Source organism: Procambarus clarkii, chromosome 89, assembly GCF_040958095.1.
Source record: "Procambarus clarkii isolate CNS0578487 chromosome 89, FALCON_Pclarkii_2.0, whole genome shotgun sequence".
NCBI lineage: Eukaryota > Metazoa > Arthropoda > Malacostraca > Decapoda > Cambaridae > Procambarus > Procambarus clarkii.
The window spans coordinates 7907353-7929006 of NC_091238.1; the positions used below are offsets into that span (position 1 = coordinate 7907353).

Genomic DNA, 21654 nt, shown 5'->3' on the forward strand with positions numbered 1-21654 from the left:
AAGAGCCAAAGCTCAACCACCGCAAGCACAACTAGGTGAGTACACACGAGTGTTTGAGATCAATGTTAAATGTACGTTGTCGGGTCCGTAGAGTTTTACGGTGGTCATAATACACCCAAAATTGACCCGTGCAGACTACTGATCACGTGGTCGTGTATGTCTAACCATCCTGTGTGACAGGGATTTTTACCATTAACTTGCTAATTTTTAACACTGTACTCCCTTGATATAGTCTAGGGTAGCTGCATAAATGCCAGTGTACCAAGGTAATAAATAACTTAAGGTAAATTCCCTGCTAAGAGGGGGGAAGTAACAGAGGGTATATGTTCAGGACATACAAGATACTGAGGGAAACAGCCATGGCAGACAATGATAGCTTGTTTAAATTGAGAGAACGAAGGACAAGATCGAAAGAAGGAAGGCAGGGGTGAGAAGAGGATGAAGGAATTTCAATGTTAAAGTGTTTTATAAGGAAAGGCATACAATACAAAACAAGGCATGCAGGAAGGGGAGGGTGAGGCAGGAAGGGGAGGGTGAGGCAGGAAGGGGAGGGTGGTAGGGTGTGAAGGCAGGCAGGAAGGGGAGGGAGAGGCAGGAAGGGGGAGATGAGGCAGGGAGAGTGAGGCAGGTGGTTTACCATTAAGAGTGACCGTGATAGTGTTCAGGAGATCAAACATTGTTGTGTTGGGGAGCCAGTGTCATCGCTATAGACCCCCACCCCCCTGGTACCAACGCTCCTAGACACACGTTTACGACACGTGCCAGACGATAGACACACGATTGTGACACTGTGTCAGACGATAGACACACGATTGTGACACTGTGTCAGACGATAGACACACGATTGTGACACATGTCAGACGATAGACACATGATTGTGACACCTGCCATGATGGAAAACCGTTTATGGGGAAACTTGTACAAGTTGAATTCACGAATCATTTACATTGAGCAGAAAGCTATTGTGTTCATTTAGCGACGAGGCAGAGGAGCAGCAGTAGTGAGACGAGGAGGCGGGGCCCAGGAGACACACCCCGCCACCCCCGCCATCACCCACTCATATCAACAGAGGAGAAAAAAAGGAATCTGCAGATGGCCTTTTGGCCCAATGCTCGGCATCTCCTATTTATATCCAGCCACACCCACTCGTCTGCTTGTCCAACCGAGGCGGGGAACTTGGCCCTGGGTTTGGTTATGGCATGTTGCTTGGTAACTTGTTTTACGAGTCCCACAACTTGTTCTGAACTTCACAAGTTCTCAACTTGTGTTTACCTATGTATCATCTTAATCTACACCTTCCAATTTGAAAACACCGTCTGATGATCTAATTTGGAATAATATCTTTAGAAAAGTGCTGTATTTATATTATTTCTTAAGACTTTCATCTAGTTGTACACTTTCATTGTGTTGTCCCTTACTGTACGACTTTCTAGAGAATTTTAATTTAGTTTCTTTATTAATCATAACGATGAACAGCCTAGCTAGTTTTCTTCCAATGGGGGAGTGCATGTTCAGTGCATGCTGCGGTGGCAGTCTGTTCACTCACAGGCATGACTTCACTCCCCAATGTTTCCTAACAGCCTGTAGAACTCCTCCGATGCTGGGCATTTCATACTGAAAAATATTAAATCAATATATATATATATATATATATATATATATATATATATATATATATATATATATATATATATATATATATATATATATATATAACTGAAAACTCACACCCCAGAAGTGACTCGAACCCATACTCCCAGAAGCAACGCAACTGGTATGTACAAGACGCCTTAATCCACTTGACCATCACGACCGGACAAAATGAGGTGATAGCCGAGGCTATTTGAACCACCCCACCGCCGGCACTCGGATAGTAATCTTGGGCATAGCATTTTACCAAATCACCTCATTCTTTGGGGCACACGTGAGGAACACAAAGAATTTTTTGTGTTCCTCACGTGTGCCCCAAAGAATGAGGTGATTTGGTAAAATGCTATGCCCAAGATTACTATCCGAGTGCCGGCGGTGGGGTGGTTCAAATAGCCTCGGCTATCACCTCATTTTGTCCGGTCGTGATGGTCAAGTGGATTAAGGCGTCTTGTACATACCAGTTGCGTTGCTTCTGGGAGTATGGGTTCGAGTCACTTCTGGGGTGTGAGTTTTCAGTTGCATATTGTCCTGGGGACCATTCAGGCTTGTTCGCATATATATATATATATATATATATATATATATATATATATATATATATATATATATATATATATATATATATATATATTATATATATATATATATATATATATATAGTGTATCAGAGTTACTTTTCTGGTCAAAGCATAGTGGAGAGACTAATTCCGTTCATTAGCATAAGCCCCATGGTCATGTAGGGCCACAGAGCATTATCCCCTCTTGTTTGAGTCTTACTGGTTAGAGAATTACAAACCAAAGCCCAAAATGAGGTGACTATTGTGTTGGAGTGGTTGGTGTGAAGCCTGGCGCTGGAGCAGCGGGGTTACCGCGTCAGGTTGACGGTGGTGCAAGCCTGGTGTGATGGTGACAGGTATGTGGGGTGGGGGCGGTGTAGGTGTGTAGGGTGTGTAGCCGTGGTGGTGTTGTGAGGGGAAGCGAGGGTGGTGGTGAGGGCGTCAGGGGCAAGAAAGGGGAATGGGGGAGAGATTTCCGAGGGTGCCACCTCCCCCCCCCCCTCCCCTGGCATCAGCGGGCACCAGTCAGTTGGTGGGTGAGGTGTAGAGTGCGCGCGGCACTCCTCTCACGCCCTCTACAGCACCAAGTGTGTCACCAGCCCTAGTGTAGGCGGCCCTGGTGCCCTCGGGGGGTGAGGGCGGGTCACTAGCATGCTGGATCACCTGCCAGGGTGTGACCCAGCCCCAGGCTCCCCCTCCCACCGCCCTCACCAGCAGCCCCCAGTAGGGGACGTTCACTCGCAGTGACTCCTACTCCCTAGTGAGGGGCGGGAAGGTGGTGTCGTCCCGCCCCTGGGCCGCGGGCGGGGCGCTGCACGGCACCCTGCACGCCCACGGCAAGAGTCCCAGTGACACACGTACTCCAGGGTCGCCCTCGGGAGGGTCCTCGTCGTCCTCCGACTCGGACGACTCCGACGACACTTCCGAGGAGGAGTACGAGGTGCGAGGGAGAGGGGCGCCGGGAGGCTACGCCCACTTCACCATCCTGGAGGAGGACCTCGGGGCTCCGGAGGGCGGCGCGTGCGGCAGCGAGCAGCGCCTCCCGGGCGACGGGACACTCGCGGCCACACCTCGCGCGGGAAGTTAGGACAAGCGCGCGACAGTGACGCCCAGTGTGAGCGAGGTGACGAAAGTGAGAGTGATGATGACGATGATGATGATAGTGAGAGTGATGAGACAGAGAGCACGGTGCGTGCGAGGCTGCAGGCGGTGAGCGGGTGTGGGGAGGGGCACGGCCACACCTGCGGGGAGGAGCACAACGACACACTCAGCACAGTTAGCGACGACCTCAGCTTCGACGACGGAGACCCGTCGTCTCCTGCTGGCGACCAGGAGGCTGCGGCGGCTATAAGGGGTGACTCCACCCCCGCCCACGTGACGCCCACCCCCGCCCACGTGACGCCCACCCCCGCCCACATGACGCCCACCGCCGCCGTGTTGAGGCGTGACAGTGCCCAAGACAGAGAGGTGGCGGCGGCTCCTGCAGAAGGTGAGGAGGAGGAGGAGAGCGGCGGGGGGCGTCCGCGTGCCTCCCGAGGGGGAGAGGTGCAGGCCCCAGCGGGAGGGTGTCCGCGCCGGGGTGTTCTGCCTCAGTGGGTACCCCCGTCAGGAGCCCCCACACTCCCCCCTCAACCCTGTCCTCTACCCACCGTCCACTCTCCAGACGGACGCCCCGGGCCACCGTGTGGGGGAGACGGGTGAGGACGGGAGGCTGACGGGAGACGCCCCTCACTCATGGCACCAACATGGCCACCATCACCCCTCAACTTACCAAAACCCTCGGCCACAACCACCATTCCCACCTCGAGTTACAGGTGCTCACACTCGAGGGGCTCAGCTGAGTGGAGTGGGAGCGTCCAGGACGCACGAGGAACTCCTAGTAGCGCCCCGCCAGGCACCTGCGCTGCCCTTGTCTTTGAACACCATAGCCGGTACTGTGAGCGGCCAGCAGGAGGGAGAGGGCGGGGCACGTGACACCAGCCAGGCTGCTGTGACACTGGTGACGCAGGTCCACCACCGGCAGCAGCAGGACGCCCCTACACCACAGCAGGCAGCGTATGCCAGCAAGGACACCACTGGTCTGCCAGGCAACATCACACGTAATTATTATTTTGGTATACATTGTTAAGGGGTGGGGGTGGGTGGGTATGCTTCTGTTACTGGTGTTTATGTGTGTGTACTCACCTAATTGTACTCACCTAATTGTGCTTGCGGGGGTTGAGCTCTGGCTCTTTGGTCCCGCCTCTCAACCGTCAATCAACTGGTGTACAGATTCCTGAGCCTATTGGGCTCTATCATATCTACATTTGAAACTGTGTATGGAGTCAGCCTCCACCACATCACTGCCTAATGCATTCCATTTACTAACTACTCTGACACTGAAAAAGTTCTTTCTGTGTGTGCCAGTGTTGGTGTCACACTGACACACCCCAGTGTTGGTGTCACTCTGACACACCCCAGTGTAGGTGTCACACTGTCACACCCCAGTGTTGGTGTCACTCTGACACACCCCAGTGTTGGTGTCACACGGACACACCCCAGTGTTGGTGTCACACTGACACCCCCCAGTGTTGGTGTCACACTGAGAGAGTGCAGAAGCACTAAGTGTGCCACTCTCTATGGTGTATAACAGGTCACTGTAAACAGGAGACCTACCGGAAAGCTGGAAGACAGCTAATGTAAAAACAGCTGCTAAAAGGAGCCTGGAGGTGTGTGCGCGCGCGCGTGTTAGAAATATATCTAGTAGATATAATAGAAGAAAATAGACTGGTTAGAAAGGTGGGGTCCAAGAGCTAATAGCTCCAATCTGCAGACAAATAGTAAATACACTCACACATACAGGTATTGTGTAATACAATACAGTTCTCGATATGTTGAGTTGGAGCCAAGCACAGAGGAGGGACGCGATCTTCTTCTTGAGATGATTTCGGGGCTTTAGTGTTCCCGCGGCCCGGTCCTCGACCAGGCCTCCACCCCCAGGAAGTGGAATGACTGGAACTGGATTACCAGCACAGAACCAGGTCACTTAAGAACAAATGTTCATACACAAATGAAATCACACGCGTTATATATCTACGAGAAAATCTTTGGAGCAGAGCGGTGGAATCGAACCCTCGTCACTAGTCATCCAAGACGCACGCATTACCCATTGGTCCATGCTGTACTTAAAAAGGACCTTAACCTGAAATGTTTGTTTACTTTAAAAACTTACATACAATTTTAAAAGATAAAATAAATGAAATTTTATGAGGTCCCTGCGGATTGTGAGAGGCTTAAGCTGTAGCTTGTTTAACTTATGCCTAAATCCAGCACTGCCTATAGCTGATATTTTGGTCAGTAGAACAACGGCCTCGCTTCTTGCAGAGTCTGTGTTCGATCCCCAATGTTCTAAGAGGCTGGACACCTAACCTTCACTCTGTCCTATTCAAGCTCCTTGTTTTTGTAGCCTTTCTAAGGGCTATATAATGACGCTGGCTTAGTGCTTTCTCCTATTAATGACCTTTTATAAGCACAGTAAAGACACCAGGGGCCAGATTCACGAAGCAGCTACGCAAGCACTTACGAACCTGTACATCTTTTCTCAGTCTTTGGCGGCTTTGTTTACAAATATTAAACAGTTAATGAGCTCCGAAGCACCAGGAGGCTGTTTATAACAATAACAACAGTTGATTGGCAAGTTTTCATGCTTGTAAACTGTTTAATAAATGTAACCAAAGCCGTCAAAGATTGAGGAAAGATGTACACGTTCGTAAGTACTTGTGTAACTGCTTCGTGAATCCGGATCCAGAATGTGATGCTGATTGATTTGATTAATAAAGATTAAGCCACCCAAAAGGTGGCACGGGCATGAATAGCCCGTAAGTGGTGGCCCTTTCGAATCATTACCAGTATCAAGAGATGATACTGGAGATCTGTGGAGGCGCGACTGCACCCTGCGTGACGGGAGATGTCTCCCGGACCAAATGGTGTCAATGTTACCATTATTATTTGTATTGGTCGTGTGTGCTTAGTAGTGGAGTTCCTGGCTAAAGGGGAATGCTCTATAAATTGGCATGCCAGTACGAGCCTCTATTGTAGGTTCAAGCGCAAGTTAGCTCTAAGGTTGCTCTAGTGACCTCTCCCAGGCGGCTCTAACTACTCTCTATATTCAAACTATGGCGCGTGCGCACCAGACGTGTGACGTCACAGCTATACTCGCTGAACGAGGCCGTTAAATCACTTGACTTAACGGTTGAACGACCTTAACGTTCCCTTTACCGTTTAGAACTTCTATTTTGGCTCTAAGCGTTGTTCTTGAGTCGAGAAGACTTGAAAAGATGACACAGAACTTGGTTAAGGATATGCATAAACCTTCAGTTATAAGGTAATTAATAATTTATGTCGACTGTCAGTCCTGGGGCTAGATTCACGAAAGCACTTACGCAAGCACTTGAGAAAGTGAACATCTTTCCTCAATCTTTGACGGCTTTGATTACAATTATTAAACAGTTTACAAGCATGAAAACTTCCCAATCAACTGTTGTTATTGTTATAAACAGCCTCCTGGTGCTTCGGAGCTCATTAACTGTTTAATAATTGGGAACAAAACTGCAAAAGATTGAGAAAAGATGTACAAGTTCGTAAGTGCTTGCGTAACTGCTTTGGTGAATCTGGCCCCTGGAATTTGTCCTCTGGAAATATTCCAAACGTGTTCACCTTCCGGAAAGTTCTGGATTATAATGCTCCGTTCCTCTAAAATTATGTTTAATGACTTTGAATTACAGTAATTATTGATCAATCTGTTTATTACTGTTAAGTGAACAAGATGTTACCCCGTTGATGAAAATATATAAGTGTGTGTGTACTCACCTAGTTGTACTCACCTAGTTGTGTTTGCGGGGGTTGAGCTCTGGCTCTTTGGTTCCGCCTCTCAACCGTCAATCAACAGGTGTACAGATTCCTGAACTGTGTGTGTGTGTGTGTGTGTGTGTGTGTGTGTGTGTGTACTCACCTAGTTGTACTCACCTAGTTGTGTTTGCGGGGGTTGAGCTCTGGCTCTTTGGTCCCGCCTCTCAACCGTCAATCAACAGGTGTACAGATTCATGAGCCTATCGGGCTCTGTCATATCTACACTTGAAACTGTGTATGGAGTCAGCCTCCACCACATCACTTCCTAATGCATTCCATTTGTCAACCACTCTGACACTAAAAAAGTTCTTTCTAATATCTCTGTGGCTCATTTGGGCACTCAGTTTCCACCTGTGTCCCCTTGTGCGTGTTCCCCTTGTGTTAAATAGACTGTCTTTATCTACCCTACCTGTGTGTGTGTGTGTGTGTGTGTGTGTGCGCGTGCGCGCTCATGCTAAGGTCCTTCCTTGTTGTCTAGGAATTAGAATGTCATCGTTGTATAAATAAATTCCATAGTGCACACATATGGAGTGAAGGTGGCGGGGTTGTAGTTCACCAGCTGCGACACTTCACAACCCAAGGTTATTATTGTTATACATTATTATTAACATCTTTATTGATAAAATTAATTACAAATTTTGCCTAATCTGAGGATTTCAATTGTCTTATTAAAGTGAGGACAACTGTTGCTTCGGAGCTTATGAACTGTGTAACGAATGCCAGAAACGCTGTGCGTACTAGTGGCTTTACAAGACTGTAATTACCATATTATGTATCCTCACATTCCCAATGTACCTTCTTGTATATGCATAAATAAATAATAAATAAATAAATAATAAATAAATAAATAAATAAATAAATAAATAAATAAATAAATAAATAAATAAATAAATAAATAAATAAATAAGAATGTAAACAATACTGCCATGACTGCTGAACACAACCCGTCCTCGACTCAAGTCCATTCCATCCAGCGGTCGACCCCACAGACGCATTCATAAATGTGTACATGCTGTTCATTCAAAACAAGAATTTTCTCAAATATAAATTAATATTTGTTCATATTGCTATATTGTACATATTTAGGAACTGATTAGGTTAGTTTAGGTGTTTAGGTTCTGTTGGCGATTATTTGTATTTGTAGTACGTGGGTGAAGCATTTACAGCGTTGTGGTTCGAACAAAATTCGTCAGTGAAGCACTTGTTCCGGATATGTTCGAACGTCAGCAGTTGTGAGTCGTGTGTAAACCGCTTTTCATTCATAAACACCTGAGGGGTTGGCGGGTGCATGGAATCACTTTTGGGTCTTTGACTGGAGGACGGGCTGGCTGAATGATACACAGGTTTCGTTAGTGGATACGTAAATGCTTCATGAGTCTTGGACCTACCTGGCAGGACCCATATCAAGTGAGAGAGCCAGAGTGGGAGAAATTTAAATTGAAATTGAAATAAGTTTAATTTGAGATTTGTAATTTTATCGTCTTCAACCGAGGCTGGTTGGTTGGTTGGTTTTTAGATTTAGCTTCCTTGAACAACAGTTGCAAGTAGCACGGGCTATGGTGAGCCCGTAGTGGACTTACCTGGCACAGGAGCGGGGCAAGTAGCACGGGCTATGGTGAGCCCGTAGTGGACTTACCTGGCACAGGAGCGGGGCAAGTAGCACGGGCTATGGTGAGCCCGTAGTGGACTTACCTGGCACAGGAGCCGGGCTGTGACTGATGTGGAGGTTATTGGTGTACTCGCCTAATTATATTTACGGGAGTTGAGCCGCGGCGCTTGGGTCCCGCCTCTCAGCTCTTAGTCGATTAGTATATCGGTTCCAGAGCCTTCTGGGCGCTTTCCTGCCTCTCTTTAAAGCTGTGTGCGGAGTATATCTGGCGAGGTGTGGCCGTCCCCGTGGTTGGTGGGGTATGTCTGGTGGTGGTGGTGGACACCAGGGAAGATGGTAGGGTAGTGTGTGCTATTTGTGTGGTGGTAGTGGAGGATGGTGGCGGTAATGGCGTGGTTACCATAGGCCTATGATCCGGGGCGGCGCTGGCCGTGCCCTGCCCGCCTCTGTAAGGGCTATAAACGAGCGATCTTGGCACCGGTCAAGGTGGTGTGTGTGTAATGTGGAGTGTTTATGGTTGATCTCTTAATACCTGCTGCTACACGGCGATTTCTGCGAGTGTGTGTGTGTGTGTGTGTGTGTGTGTGTGTGTGTGTGTGTGTGTGTGTGTGTGTGTGTGTGTGTGGCGTAAGCCCTCGGCTTGCTGGGGGGGGGGGGGTCAGTGCCAGGCCAGGCCAGTCGACAGCTGCACACAGCTTCAGTGTTGTGTTGGGTCGCGGTGCCCTGGGACGTCCCACACTTGTCCCCGTCCACACTACTGCTCACTCCCTTGTTCTTCCTCCCCCCTTATCTCTCTCTCTCTCTCTCTCTCTCTCTCTCTCTCTCTCTCTCTCTCTCTCTCTCTCTCTCTCTCTCTCTCTCTCTCTCTCTCTCTCTCTCTCTCTCTAGCTTTCTCTCTCCCTGCCTTGTGTGTGGCCGTAAGCTGGTGTTTGAGCTGTAGGCTGTATAAGAGGTAGTGTGTATGGTGTGTCCAGTGTCGCGGGTGGTGTGTGTGTCCTCAAGAACAGTGCCTCTAGTGACCTCTGCCACCCCCTCAAGAACACCTAGACTTCGGCTTGACCCCCCAGGCACATGTCTGGTGTTGTGCGAGCGCTCCCACGCGCGCCTACTCAAGCTGCAACCCCTCACATGGACCTCCAACCCACATATATGCACTTGCAACCCTCACACAAGTGCTTTGGTGTCTCGGTATACTAGATTCGGAACATAGCTATACTACATATTAATTATATCGGTATATACTCGCTTCTGTTCAGTCTAAACCAAATATACCTCAGGCATCCAGATGTTCCAGCTAGTGAAGTGAGGGAGAGTGCCAGTGAGGGAGTGCCAGTGAGGGAGAGTGCCAGTGTAAGGCCTACAACTATCCACAGTTGACAAATTAACTATAACAATTAAGGAAGGGGAAGTGAAGTTGGGTGATGGAGACACTTTGGGGAAAGAACTGGTAGCCAAGAACACCACTACACACACGCCCACACGCGCCCACACCTCCACACACGCCCACAGGGTACACACTTCAGTACAGGAGAGAACACGACCCCAAATGTGGCGGCAAGTGGAAGCTTCAACCATACATGCCTTCAAAATAGACATGACAAAAAATCATAATAAAATCAGGAAGGTTAAATTATATGCACCAGATACAGTTTGTTAAGAGGCAGGGCCCGAGAGGTGGAGCTCGGTGTGCGGCATGTACTGAGCAAGGTAGGCACACCAACCCTTGCACGCTCCTATATAAACTCAGGCTCTCTCTGTAATCCCGACCCGCGCGGGGCGTGTGTTGTAGTGTACATTTGACACCATTGGTAGTGTTGTGGGGGGGGGGGGGGCAGTCCTACACACCACACCACACCACACCACACACCACACCACACACCACACACACACACACCACACACACACACACCACACACACCACACACACACACACACACCACACACACACACACACACACACACACACACACACACACACACACACACACACACACACACACACCACACCACACACCACACACACACCACACACCACACACACACACACACACACCACACCACACACACACACACACACACACACACACACACACCACACCACACACCACACCACACACCACACACACACACACACACACAAACACCACACCACACACACACACACACACACCACACCACACACACACACACACACACACCACACACACACACACACACACACACACACAAACACCACACCACACCACACACCACACACCACACACCACACCACACACCACACACACACACACACACACACACACACACACACACACACACACACACACCACACACACACCACACACCACACACACACACACACACCACACCACACACACACACACACACAAACACCACACCACACCACACACCACACACCACACACCACACCACACACCACACACACACACACACACACACACACACACACCACACCACACACCTGCCTACCTTAGTGACTGGCCACTAAAGGGTAGAGCATTAATAACTCTTATTTCCCCGACATGAAAGGAGGCCGTGATGTGTTGAGCATAATATACAAGTTTATTAATATACTTGCTGCTACAGCTCGAGCCTTAAGGTAATGTTCCTCTCACTTGGAGGATGAACAACCAAAAATGGTGAGTCGTTCACTGTTGAATAAATGTGAATGGTGTGTGGGTCAATTGTTTGTGGGTTGTGGCGTGGGTGTAGAGAGGAGGTGAGCCATGCTGACCCACCCTCCCACCCACACAGCATGACATGCTGCCTGGGGTGAACACGCCGCCAGCATGTGCAGGACTAAACCCAAACATTAGGAGCAAGTCCGAGGTGTGGCCGGCCACTGGTGCCTGCAGGCCATGATGGAGCACCAGGAAGTGAGAGCCACATCCTTCAAGGTGTATGCCAGTGGCACCAGTCAGAGGTCAACATACACCAATGGCGACAGAAGGAGCGTGGAGCGTGTGGCGAGCCGGGTGGCGGCAGCCTCCTCCTCCCGCGCTTTTCTTCGGGAAAAGTGCGTGTCGTCGAGCCGCCAGTACCACAGCGACGACAGCGCCGTGCGGGGCCCGTGTCAGCCCCAGCACGCCGCCCTCAGGAGGCTCTTTCACAGCCTCAGCGACTACTCCATGTACCCCACCTATCTTACGGGGCTCGGCCTCTCCACCATAGTTCCCAGCGTGTCAGGTGAGGCTCTCACCCGCCCCCTCTTCCCTCACCCGCCCCTCTCCTCTCACCCATACTTGTGCCACCAGATCTTCCCTCTCAGGCATTGGATGTATGGTCATAAACAATGTAAATCGTGGCCAAATGTTCAACCCGTTCTCGCACTTTCTTTAAGTCAATATTGACTTATTAAATAAGTGCATATGTGACATACTAATTTATTGTGAATATTTTAGTTTACCTTGAAAAGCTTCATAGAAAACACCGACCTTACCTATCCTTAATATGTTAAGATAAGCATCTTATTGCTTCGTAATTACAATTATTACTTAACCTATTATAGGTTTAGGTTAAGTAATAATTGTAATTACGAAACAATAAGATGCTTATCTTAACATACTAAGAAGGTTAGGTAAGGTCGGTGTTTTCTATGAAGCTTTTCAAGGTAAACTAAAATATTCACAATAAATTAGTATGTTACATATGCACGTATTTAATAAGTCAATATTGACTATAAGACAGTGCGAGAACGGGTTGAAATGTTACATAAACTGTGTTGAGAGGGAGTCTGGTCCTACCTTATTCCCGTCTCTCCTCATGAACAACTCATCATATTTTGGTTAATGTTTCTATAAAGTTTATGTATAAGCTCCTCTTTTCCTATATATAAGCTCCTCTTTTCCTATATATAAGCTCCTCTTTTCCTATATATAAGCTCCTCTTTTCCTATATATAAGCTCCTCTTTTCCAATAATTTGATATAAACACAATAACAATAAAGGGCAGTTTAACTATTGTCATAATGTCTGGCAATGTTTACTAACGTTGTATCTTTTATATAAACTCATCTTGTAAACACATTGCTGGAAATGCATTATGGAAACATGTAAATGAAAGGAACTCATCAGTTAGGGAGATTCGTGTTGGTAGAGAACTCTTTGACTATTAGGTGCATCATAAGTTTGTGAAGGCACTTTTGGAGTGTCAGTATAGCTGTGGGTTTAATGTTCTTCTTCACATACATCTTCTGTTTTCTTTATAACAAACTTGTGTTTTAAATTTTGCCCCGAGGGGCGAGTTTATTGGGGACAGCGCCACTCATCCTGTGAGTGGACACACCGCCATAGTGACAGTATTGGGCAGCGCCACTCATCCTGTGGGTGGACACACCGCCATAGTGACAGTATTGGGCAGCGCCACTCATCCTGTGAGTGGACACACCGCCATAGTGACAGTATTGGGCAGCGTCACTCGTCCTGTGAGTGGACACACCGCCATAGTGACAGTATTGGGCAGCGCCACTCGTCCTGTGAGTAGACACACCGCCATAGTGACAGTATTGGGCAGCGCCACTCATCCTGTGAGTGGACACACCGCCATAGTGACAGTATTGGGCAGCGCCACTCATCCTGTGAGTGGACACACCGCCATAGTGACAGTATTGGGCAGCGCCACTCGTCCTGTGAGTAGACACACCGCCATAGTGACAGTATTGGGCAGCGCCACTCATCCTGTGAGTGGACACGCCGCCATAGTGACAGTATTGGGCAGCGCCACTCATCCTGTGAGTGGACACACCGCCATAGTGACAGTATTGGGCAGCGCCACTCGTCCTGTGAGTAGACACACCGCCATAGTGACAGTATTGGGCAGCGCCACTCATCCTGTGAGTGGACACACCGCCATAGTGACAGTATTGGGCAGCGCCACTCATCCTGTGAGTGGACACACCGCCATAGTGACAGTATTGGGCAGCGTCACTCATCCTGTGAGTGGACACACCGCCATAGTGACAGTATTGGGCAGCGCCACTCATCCTGTGAGTGGACACACCGCCATAGTGACAGTATTGGGCAGCGCCACTCATCCTGTGAGTGGACACACCGCCATAGTGACAGTATTGGGCAGCGCCACTCATCCTGTGAGTGGACACACCGCCATAGTGACAGTATTGGGCAGCGCCACTCATCCTGTGAGTGGACACACCGCCATAGTGACAGTATTGGGCAGCGCCACTCATCCTGTGAGTGGACACACCGCCATAGTGACAGTATTGGGCAGCGTCACTCATCCTGTGAGTGGACACACCGCCATAGTGACAGTATTGGGCAGCGCCACTCATCCTGTGAGTGGACACACCGCCATAGTGACAGTATTGGGCAGCGCCACTCATCCTGTGAGTGGACACACCGCCATAGTGACAGTATTGGGCAGCGCCACTCATCCTGTGAGTGGACACACCGCCATAGTGACAGTATTGGGCAGCGCCACTCATCCTGTGAGTGGACACACCGCCATAGTGACAGTATTGGGCAGCGCCACTCATCCTGTGAGTGGACACACCGCCATAGTGACAGTATTGGGCAGCGCCACTCATCCTGTGAGTGGACACACCGCCATAGTGACAGTATTGGGCAGCGTCACTCATCCTGTGAGTGGACACACCGCCATAGTGACAGTATTGGGCAGCGCCACTCATCCTGTGAGTGGACACACCGCCATAGTGACAGTATTGGGCAGCGCCACTCATCCTGTGAGTGGACACACCGCCATAGTGACAGTATTGGGCAGCGCCACTCATCCTGTGAGTGGACACACCGCCATAGTGACAGTATTGGGCAGCGCCACTCATCCTGTGAGTGGACACACCGCCATAGTGACAGTATTGGGCAGCGCCACTCATCCTATGAATGGACACACCGCCATAGTGACAGTATTGGGCAGCGCCACTCATCCTGTGAGTGGACACACCGCCATAGTGACAGTATTGGGCAGCGCCACTCATCCTGTGAGTGGACACACCGCCATAGTGACAGTATTGGGCAGCGCCACTCATCCTGTGAGTGGACACACCGCCATAGTGACAGTATTGGGCAGCGCCACTCATCCTGTGAGTGGACACACCGCCATAGTGACAGTATTGGGCAGCGCCACTCATCCTGTGAGTGGACACACCGCCATAGTGACAGTATTGGGCAGCGCCACTCCAAAAACCAGGAGGTTATTGTTATAAAGCACCAGGAGGCTGTTTATAACAATAACAACACTTGATTGGGAAGTTTTCATGCTTGTAAACTGCTTAATAAATGTAGCCAAAGGCGTCAAAGATTGAGGGTAGATGTACAGGTTCGTAAGTACTTGCGTCAGTGCTTCGTGAATCTGGCCCCAGGTCAAGGCATGCCAGGGTAACACTTTTCTCCTGTTACGGTGGCGTAGGTTTCATAGCCGGATGTGTGCTTGAATTACATTTATTATTAACGATGAGTCACAATAACGTGGCTGAAGATATGATGAGCAAACCACACACCAGAAGATGACACGACCACGACGTTTTGTGGGTTGATGATTTGTGGATTATTATTATTAACATCTTTATTGACAAAATTAATTACAATTTTGCCTAATCTGAGGATTTTGATAGTCTTATTAAAGTAGTCTTATTAAAGTGAGGATAATGCTGGTATTCACTGTCACGCAGGATAGAGGGTCTAAACTGTAGGCTGAAGCACATATATATGTTTGGTTACAATCAATGTTTTAATGTATGGATATGTGAAAACAACTTTCTATTGTGGAACCAATTACCGCGTAACGTGATTGAGGTGGGGTCCCTCGATTGTTTCAAGCGCGGGTTGGACATGTATATGAGTGGGATTGGGTGGTTATAAATAGGAGCTGCCTCGTATGGGCCAACAGGCCTTCTGCAGTTATCTTTGTTCTTATGTTCTTATGACGTTTCGACTTAATAATGGTCCAGGGTGGACCGAAACGTCGTTGTCTCTTTACCTTGAGGTGTGTGATTTTTTCATCATACATTTAATGGTTTAAATTGATATGAAAACCACAGTTTTCATCAACATTTATTGAACATAAAAATAATGAAAACTGCAGAAGGCCTATTGGCCCAAACATGCCCCATACTCTCCGGGACTGGTCGGTATAGGGGGAGGCCTCGCTGCTTGCAGGTCAGCGCTCGATCCCCGATGGTCCAAGTGGTTAAGCATCACGTTCCTTCTCCCCGTCCCTTCTATTCTGTCATTGTAGCTTAGCGCGTTCTCTTCATCATAATACCCTCACCTTCCACGGGTATAGTGCCGGGGTCACCATCACCCCCGCGTCACCACCACCTACACGGCTCTCTTGTTAGCAGGTGACTGTGACAGCAGGTGACTGTGACAGCAGGTGACTGTGACAGCAGGTGACTGTGGCAGCAGGTGACTGTGACAGCAGGTGACTGTGACAGCAGGTGACTGTGACAGCAGGTGACTGTGACAGCAGGTGACTGTGACAGCAGGTGACTGTGACAGCAGGTGACTGTGACAGCAGGTGACTGTGACAGCAGGTGGGAGAGCATGACCAGCTGGCAGACCCAGGGGGGGGGGCGGGGATGAGTGAAGCAAATTCAAAAAATCGTTATCAGTAGTGTAGGAGAAGACGGGAAGCGACTGGACGGGTGAGCGGCCCGGGTCCTCGCCCCCTGGGGGGGGGAGGGAGGGGGGCCAAATCCTTTCATACAACAATTTATTAAGTACAGTTGTGGAGAAGTTAAGGTCCAATATCATTGTATTAGACAGTCGGCTACAGGGGAAGGCGGGGCCCGGGAATTAAAGCTGATCCCGTAACCTGTCCTCGTACAAAGAATGTCGCTTTTCGCGCGTAGGCGTTACATGAGGTCAAAAATTGTCGTGCAGGAAAATGGAAGCGGTTGGCGAAAGTGACGTACTGTGCCGTTTTCTGTTTTGGGTCCTCTGGTAGGTTAGGAGAGGGCACTTTACTTCCCAGCCTGTCCTCCACACAAAGACCCAAAAGTGATTCCATGCACCCGCCAACCCCCCCCCCCCAGGTGTTTATGAATGAAAAACGGTTTACACACGACTCACAACTGCTGACGTTCGAACACTTCCGGAACAAGTGCTGCACTGACGACTTGTGTTCGAACCACAACGCTGTAAATGCTTCACCCACGTACTACAAATAATCGCCAACAGAACCTAAACACCTAACCCAACCTATGCCAATATATGCACAATATGCTAATATATTATCATATTAATTTATATTTGAGAAAATTCCTGTTTTGAATGAACAGCATGTACACATTTATAATGCGTCTGTGGGGTCGGCCGCTGGATGGAATGGACTTGAGTCGAGGACAGGTTGTTCATTGACCGTTTTATTGACGTTGGGACAACTTAGGAGGACGAACTGGATCCCGAGGGCACAAATAGGTTATACCACGCACGCACGATCTCGCGCACGCGCACAAGATGTTCACATTGTTAGAATAAAGTTTGCGGCTTATACAAACCTACAAATGCTTGGGTAGCATTCAGGGACGTTGACAAGTAAACCGGAGCGCAGTATACAACGTACGCGAGAGCCATCCTCGAGTATGCAGCTCCCGCATGAAATTCTTCCCATGCAAAAATCACGGGTTGTGGAGTGGTGGAGGCAGACTCCGTAGGTGAGAGCACTTAGTGATGCATTACTCTCTCACTCTCACACACAGTTGTGGTGAAGGTGTGTGTGTGTGTGTGTGTGTGTGTGTGGTGACTGTGTGGTTGACACACGAGGGCCACCACCACCATCACCACCACCACCAACTGTAGCTGTGGACTGTGGTAGTGGTGAAGGTGTTGGCTGGTGGAGAGCATTAAAGTAGTGTGGCGACCAGCGGGTGTGGGAGCCCTGTTGGGTGGTGGTGGTGGTGGTGGTAGTGGTAGTGGTAGTAGAGGTGTGTGGTGTCACACAGGACCCCCAGGTAACGAGGGCACCATTTACCTGTAACAGGCCAGTAATACCGAGCTTGAAGTGGTTATCATCCGATGGTATCCAAAGCAATTTAATCTCAAACATATATTATTGATGAGAGTAAAATATTGTGAGGATGGATTACACACACACACACACACACGCTAGTGTGGGTCCTGCACCAGGGGCCAGGGTAGTGCCACTGGCCAGGGGAGTGTCAGGAGCCAGGGGAGTGCCAGGAGCCAGGGGAGTGCCAGTCTTCACTGGTAGTTCCACCAGCGTAATACTTGACACTTCCCTACTCTATGAGCCAGAGAAGATTGTTTAAATATATTCCAGGCCCCTGGGAGTGCACGGGCTCACCATAGCCCGTGCTACATGGACACTTCGTTCTAAGTAGCTAAATCTGAAACAACAACAACCTGGGAGCGAGGAGACACAAGGAGCCAACAGGAACCAGCTGACTTTTGTTTACAACACCACACTATCACACGCCTCTCATTCATACCCGCCAACCTGTCCTCACACTTAATCCACCCCACCGCCTCTGGGACAGAGCATCGGTCTCTATAGAGCCGGTGAGTGTACTAGAGCCCAGCTCTTTACGGTGGGGCAAGAAAACCCACTTTTAATGTTGACGGTGATCAAATAGTGAAAGCGGACTGCCGGAGGTCAATAATCTCAGTGGGAAGTGACCACCAGAAGTGGTGATCTTCTCTGTAGTTGACACTGGCAGCCACACCATCACTATACAGCCACACCCTCACTGTACATCACTTCCACTCATAGTTCACTGCACTTCCTTCCTTGGGGGGAAAAGATGGAGAAAGTGTTAGGTGTTACAGAGGGAGATGTATGGTGGAGCGCCCTCCCACCCCCCCCCCTCACACGCGACGAACACTGTGGCTTGTATTGGGTACAGTTTACTGGGGGTAGAGTGTGGGTGGATCAGGAGTTTACAGGCGAGGCTGTGTACCGAGAATAAAGAGGAGCGGGATCTGAGTAGCGGAAACGTTGTTGCCAATCAATAATCTAGGCCAAGGTTACTGGCCCCCCTCCCCCCACCCCCCACTCACCCCTCACATTGTAACTATCACTATCAACACGACTATCATCCCCACTACCACCTCCAAGCTCCAGTGTCCTCAGGGATAGTCCACCAGGATAGTCCACCAGTAGGGGAGGCCGAGTATAAACAAACAATGATATAAGAGGGATCACTGCGCCAAATACAGTTCCAAACTGATATCTCTCGTATATAAGACTCACCAAGGCCACACAGGAGAGGAAAATTTAATTTCGTATCTCGGGTTCGTAGGGTAGCAAACTTCATTAGAAATTATAATTAGGCTTCCGAGCCAATTAATGGTAAATCAATCAATTACTCCCCCAAGGGAGACGTGGACCTCTGGATGGATGGGGTTGATCAATACAGGTGAGGAAGCTGGTGTACATCTCCCATGTTGTTACTGGAGTTGGTAGCATCATTGTGTGTTCAGGGTGTGGGTGACGCCGCCTCTCACTCCTACACTCACACTTCTCACTCACACCTCTCACTCCTACATTCACGCCTCTCAATCATATACTCACACCTCTCACTGCCGGGCTTGGGGAGAACAACTCTCAGAACCCCATCAAGCAGGTACCAAGCAGGTACCACCACCAACCCCCGTAATGTTAGTGATAGAAAATGTGGCAATAGTGGTCGTGTCTAGCTTGTCCGGTGAAGCTAAACCTGTAACACGTGTGGTGTATGGGGACACTGGTGGTGTATGGGGACACTGGTGGTGTATGGGGACACTGGTGGTGTATGGGGGACAGTGGTGGTGTATGGGGACACCGGTGGTGTATGGGGGACACTGGTGGTGTATGGGGACACCGGTGGTGTATGGGGGACACTGGTGGTGTATGGGGACACTGGTGGTGTATGGGGACACCGGTGGTGTATGGGGGACAGTGGTGGTGTGTGGGGACACTGGTGGTGTATGGGGACACTGGTGGTGTATGGGGACACTGGTGGTGTATGGGGACACTGGTGGTGTATGGGGACACTGGTGGTGTATGGGGGACAGTGGTGGTGTGTGGGGACACTGGTGGTGTATGGGGACACTGGTGGTGTATGGGGACACTGGTGGTGTATGGGGACACCGGTGGTGTATGGGGGACACTGGTGGTGTGTGGGGTATGGGTGAACAAGGGATGGTGTGTGGCTAGGTATTGGAGACAAGACTTAGAAGCTAGTTCAAGTGATGGGTGAGGGAGGCAGCAGGCGGTACATAGTATCACTACAACAGTACACAGACACCGTCATCCACCACCTGCCCGTGTTGATCTTATCCGGTAGAAATTATGATGAAAATAAGATTTCAAATTGGGCGGGAGAATGGGGGGGGGGGTTGATGGGCGGACGTGATGGGTTTGTCAGGCGTGGGTGGGTGGGTGTGTGTGTGGGGGGGAAGGGCAGATGGGGAGTGCCAGTGGCATGTGTGGCCGGAGCAGTCAGTGCCAGTGGCATGTGTGTGGCCGTGACAGTTGTGGAGGGGGGCAGCGTAGGGTTGTGGTAGCCTCTTGCCTGACCAGAACAACGTGTTTGGGTGTATACCCTCGGCCTCCAGCCCCACATGCGGCCACACTGAGCCTCGCCGCTCACGCCCTCGTAATTAATATTCGAATGCATATTGTGTGTGTAGTAAATGTGTAGCATAGGAGAGGTATTGATTGTGGCGGTGATAAGCTGACGTCAGAGGTAAGGATTGTTTACTAGTGCTTGAGCTCCGTCACACACACTCGTATAATGTCCTTGTGGGTACTCTGGCCCTCACTCTCCTGGTGCCGAACCCCTCCTCTGCACCAGGCATCACGCACCTCACAATTACATCTCGATAGTCTTAATTCCCCTACACTTGTTCCTAGGTTGATCCTTGGAGGGTTGGGTTGCGTGTTGAGGCCCGGCCCAGGCATGTCTTCCCCCGCCCCGGATCCGCCTCGCAAACTTGGTACCTTCTCCTTCTCCTGATCCGGCCCCTAACCCGGCCCCCTAATCCGGTCCCCTAACCCGGACCCCTAACCCGGACCCCTAACCCGGCCCCCTAACCAGGCCCCCCGGGTTGGGAGGCCGGTTTTGTTAGGTTCGACATTATTGTTTATTCATTCCCATACATTCACTTCTTCCCATGAGGTGCATTTGCAATATTTGTCAGGTTGGGATATAGGCCTAGAACCCCAGGTTCTAAAGCTGTTAGGTTACCTCCGCCCGCACACCTCTGTTTATTTTTTGCTATTTGTGTCTGTAGAATCGAGCTATTAGCTCTTGGACCCCGTCTTTCTAACCAATCTATTTTTCCTCTATTATATCTCCTACATATATTTCTAACACACGCGCGCGCGCACACACTTCCCCGGGAAAGAGTCCGTAATAGCTGTCTAACTCCCAGGTATCTATTTACTTCTAGGTGAACAGAGCACTAGGGTAAAAGAAAATATGCCTATTTGTATCCGCCTCCGCCGGGAATCCAACCCGGATCCTTAATAGGACTACGACCCAGGAGCGCTGTCCACTCAGCCGCCAGGTCCCCTAACACAATCGTGTGTGTACTCACCTATATGTACTCACCTATATGTGCTTGCAGGATCGAGCATTGACTCTTGGATCCCGCCTTTCTAGCTATCGGTTGTTTACAGCAATGACTCCTGTCCCATTTCCCTATCATACCTAGTTTTAAAAGTATGAATAGTATTTGCTTCCACAACCTGTTCCCCAAGTGCATTCCATTTTTCTACTACTCTCACGCTAAAAGAAAACTTCCTAACATCTCTGTGACTCATCTGAGTTTCCAGTTTCCACCCATGTCCCCTCGTTCTGTTATTATTACGTGTGAACATTTCATCTATTTCCACTTTATCAATTCCCCTGAGTATTTTATATGTCCCTATCATATCTCCTCTCCCTTCTTTTCTCTAGTGTCGTTAGGTTCAGTTCGTGTGTGTGTGTGTGTGTGTGTGTGTGTGTGTGTG

At 49.4% G+C, this 21654-nt stretch overlaps 1 protein-coding gene across 1 annotated transcript in view; it reads left to right on the forward strand.

Annotated features, from left to right (window-relative positions):
* Positions 1 to 2858: 2858 nt before the first annotated feature.
* Positions 2859 to 21654, forward strand: part of Liprin-beta (liprin-beta) — a 49896-nt gene continuing 31100 nt past the window's right edge. Inside the window, 6 exon segments of the mRNA XM_069317823.1 lie at positions 2859 to 2942; positions 2944 to 3117; positions 3120 to 3701; positions 3703 to 4306; positions 10077 to 10213; positions 11541 to 11910. Of these exon segments, the coding sequence (XP_069173924.1) occupies positions 2859 to 2942; positions 2944 to 3117; positions 3120 to 3701; positions 3703 to 4306; positions 10077 to 10213; positions 11541 to 11910 (1951 nt within the window).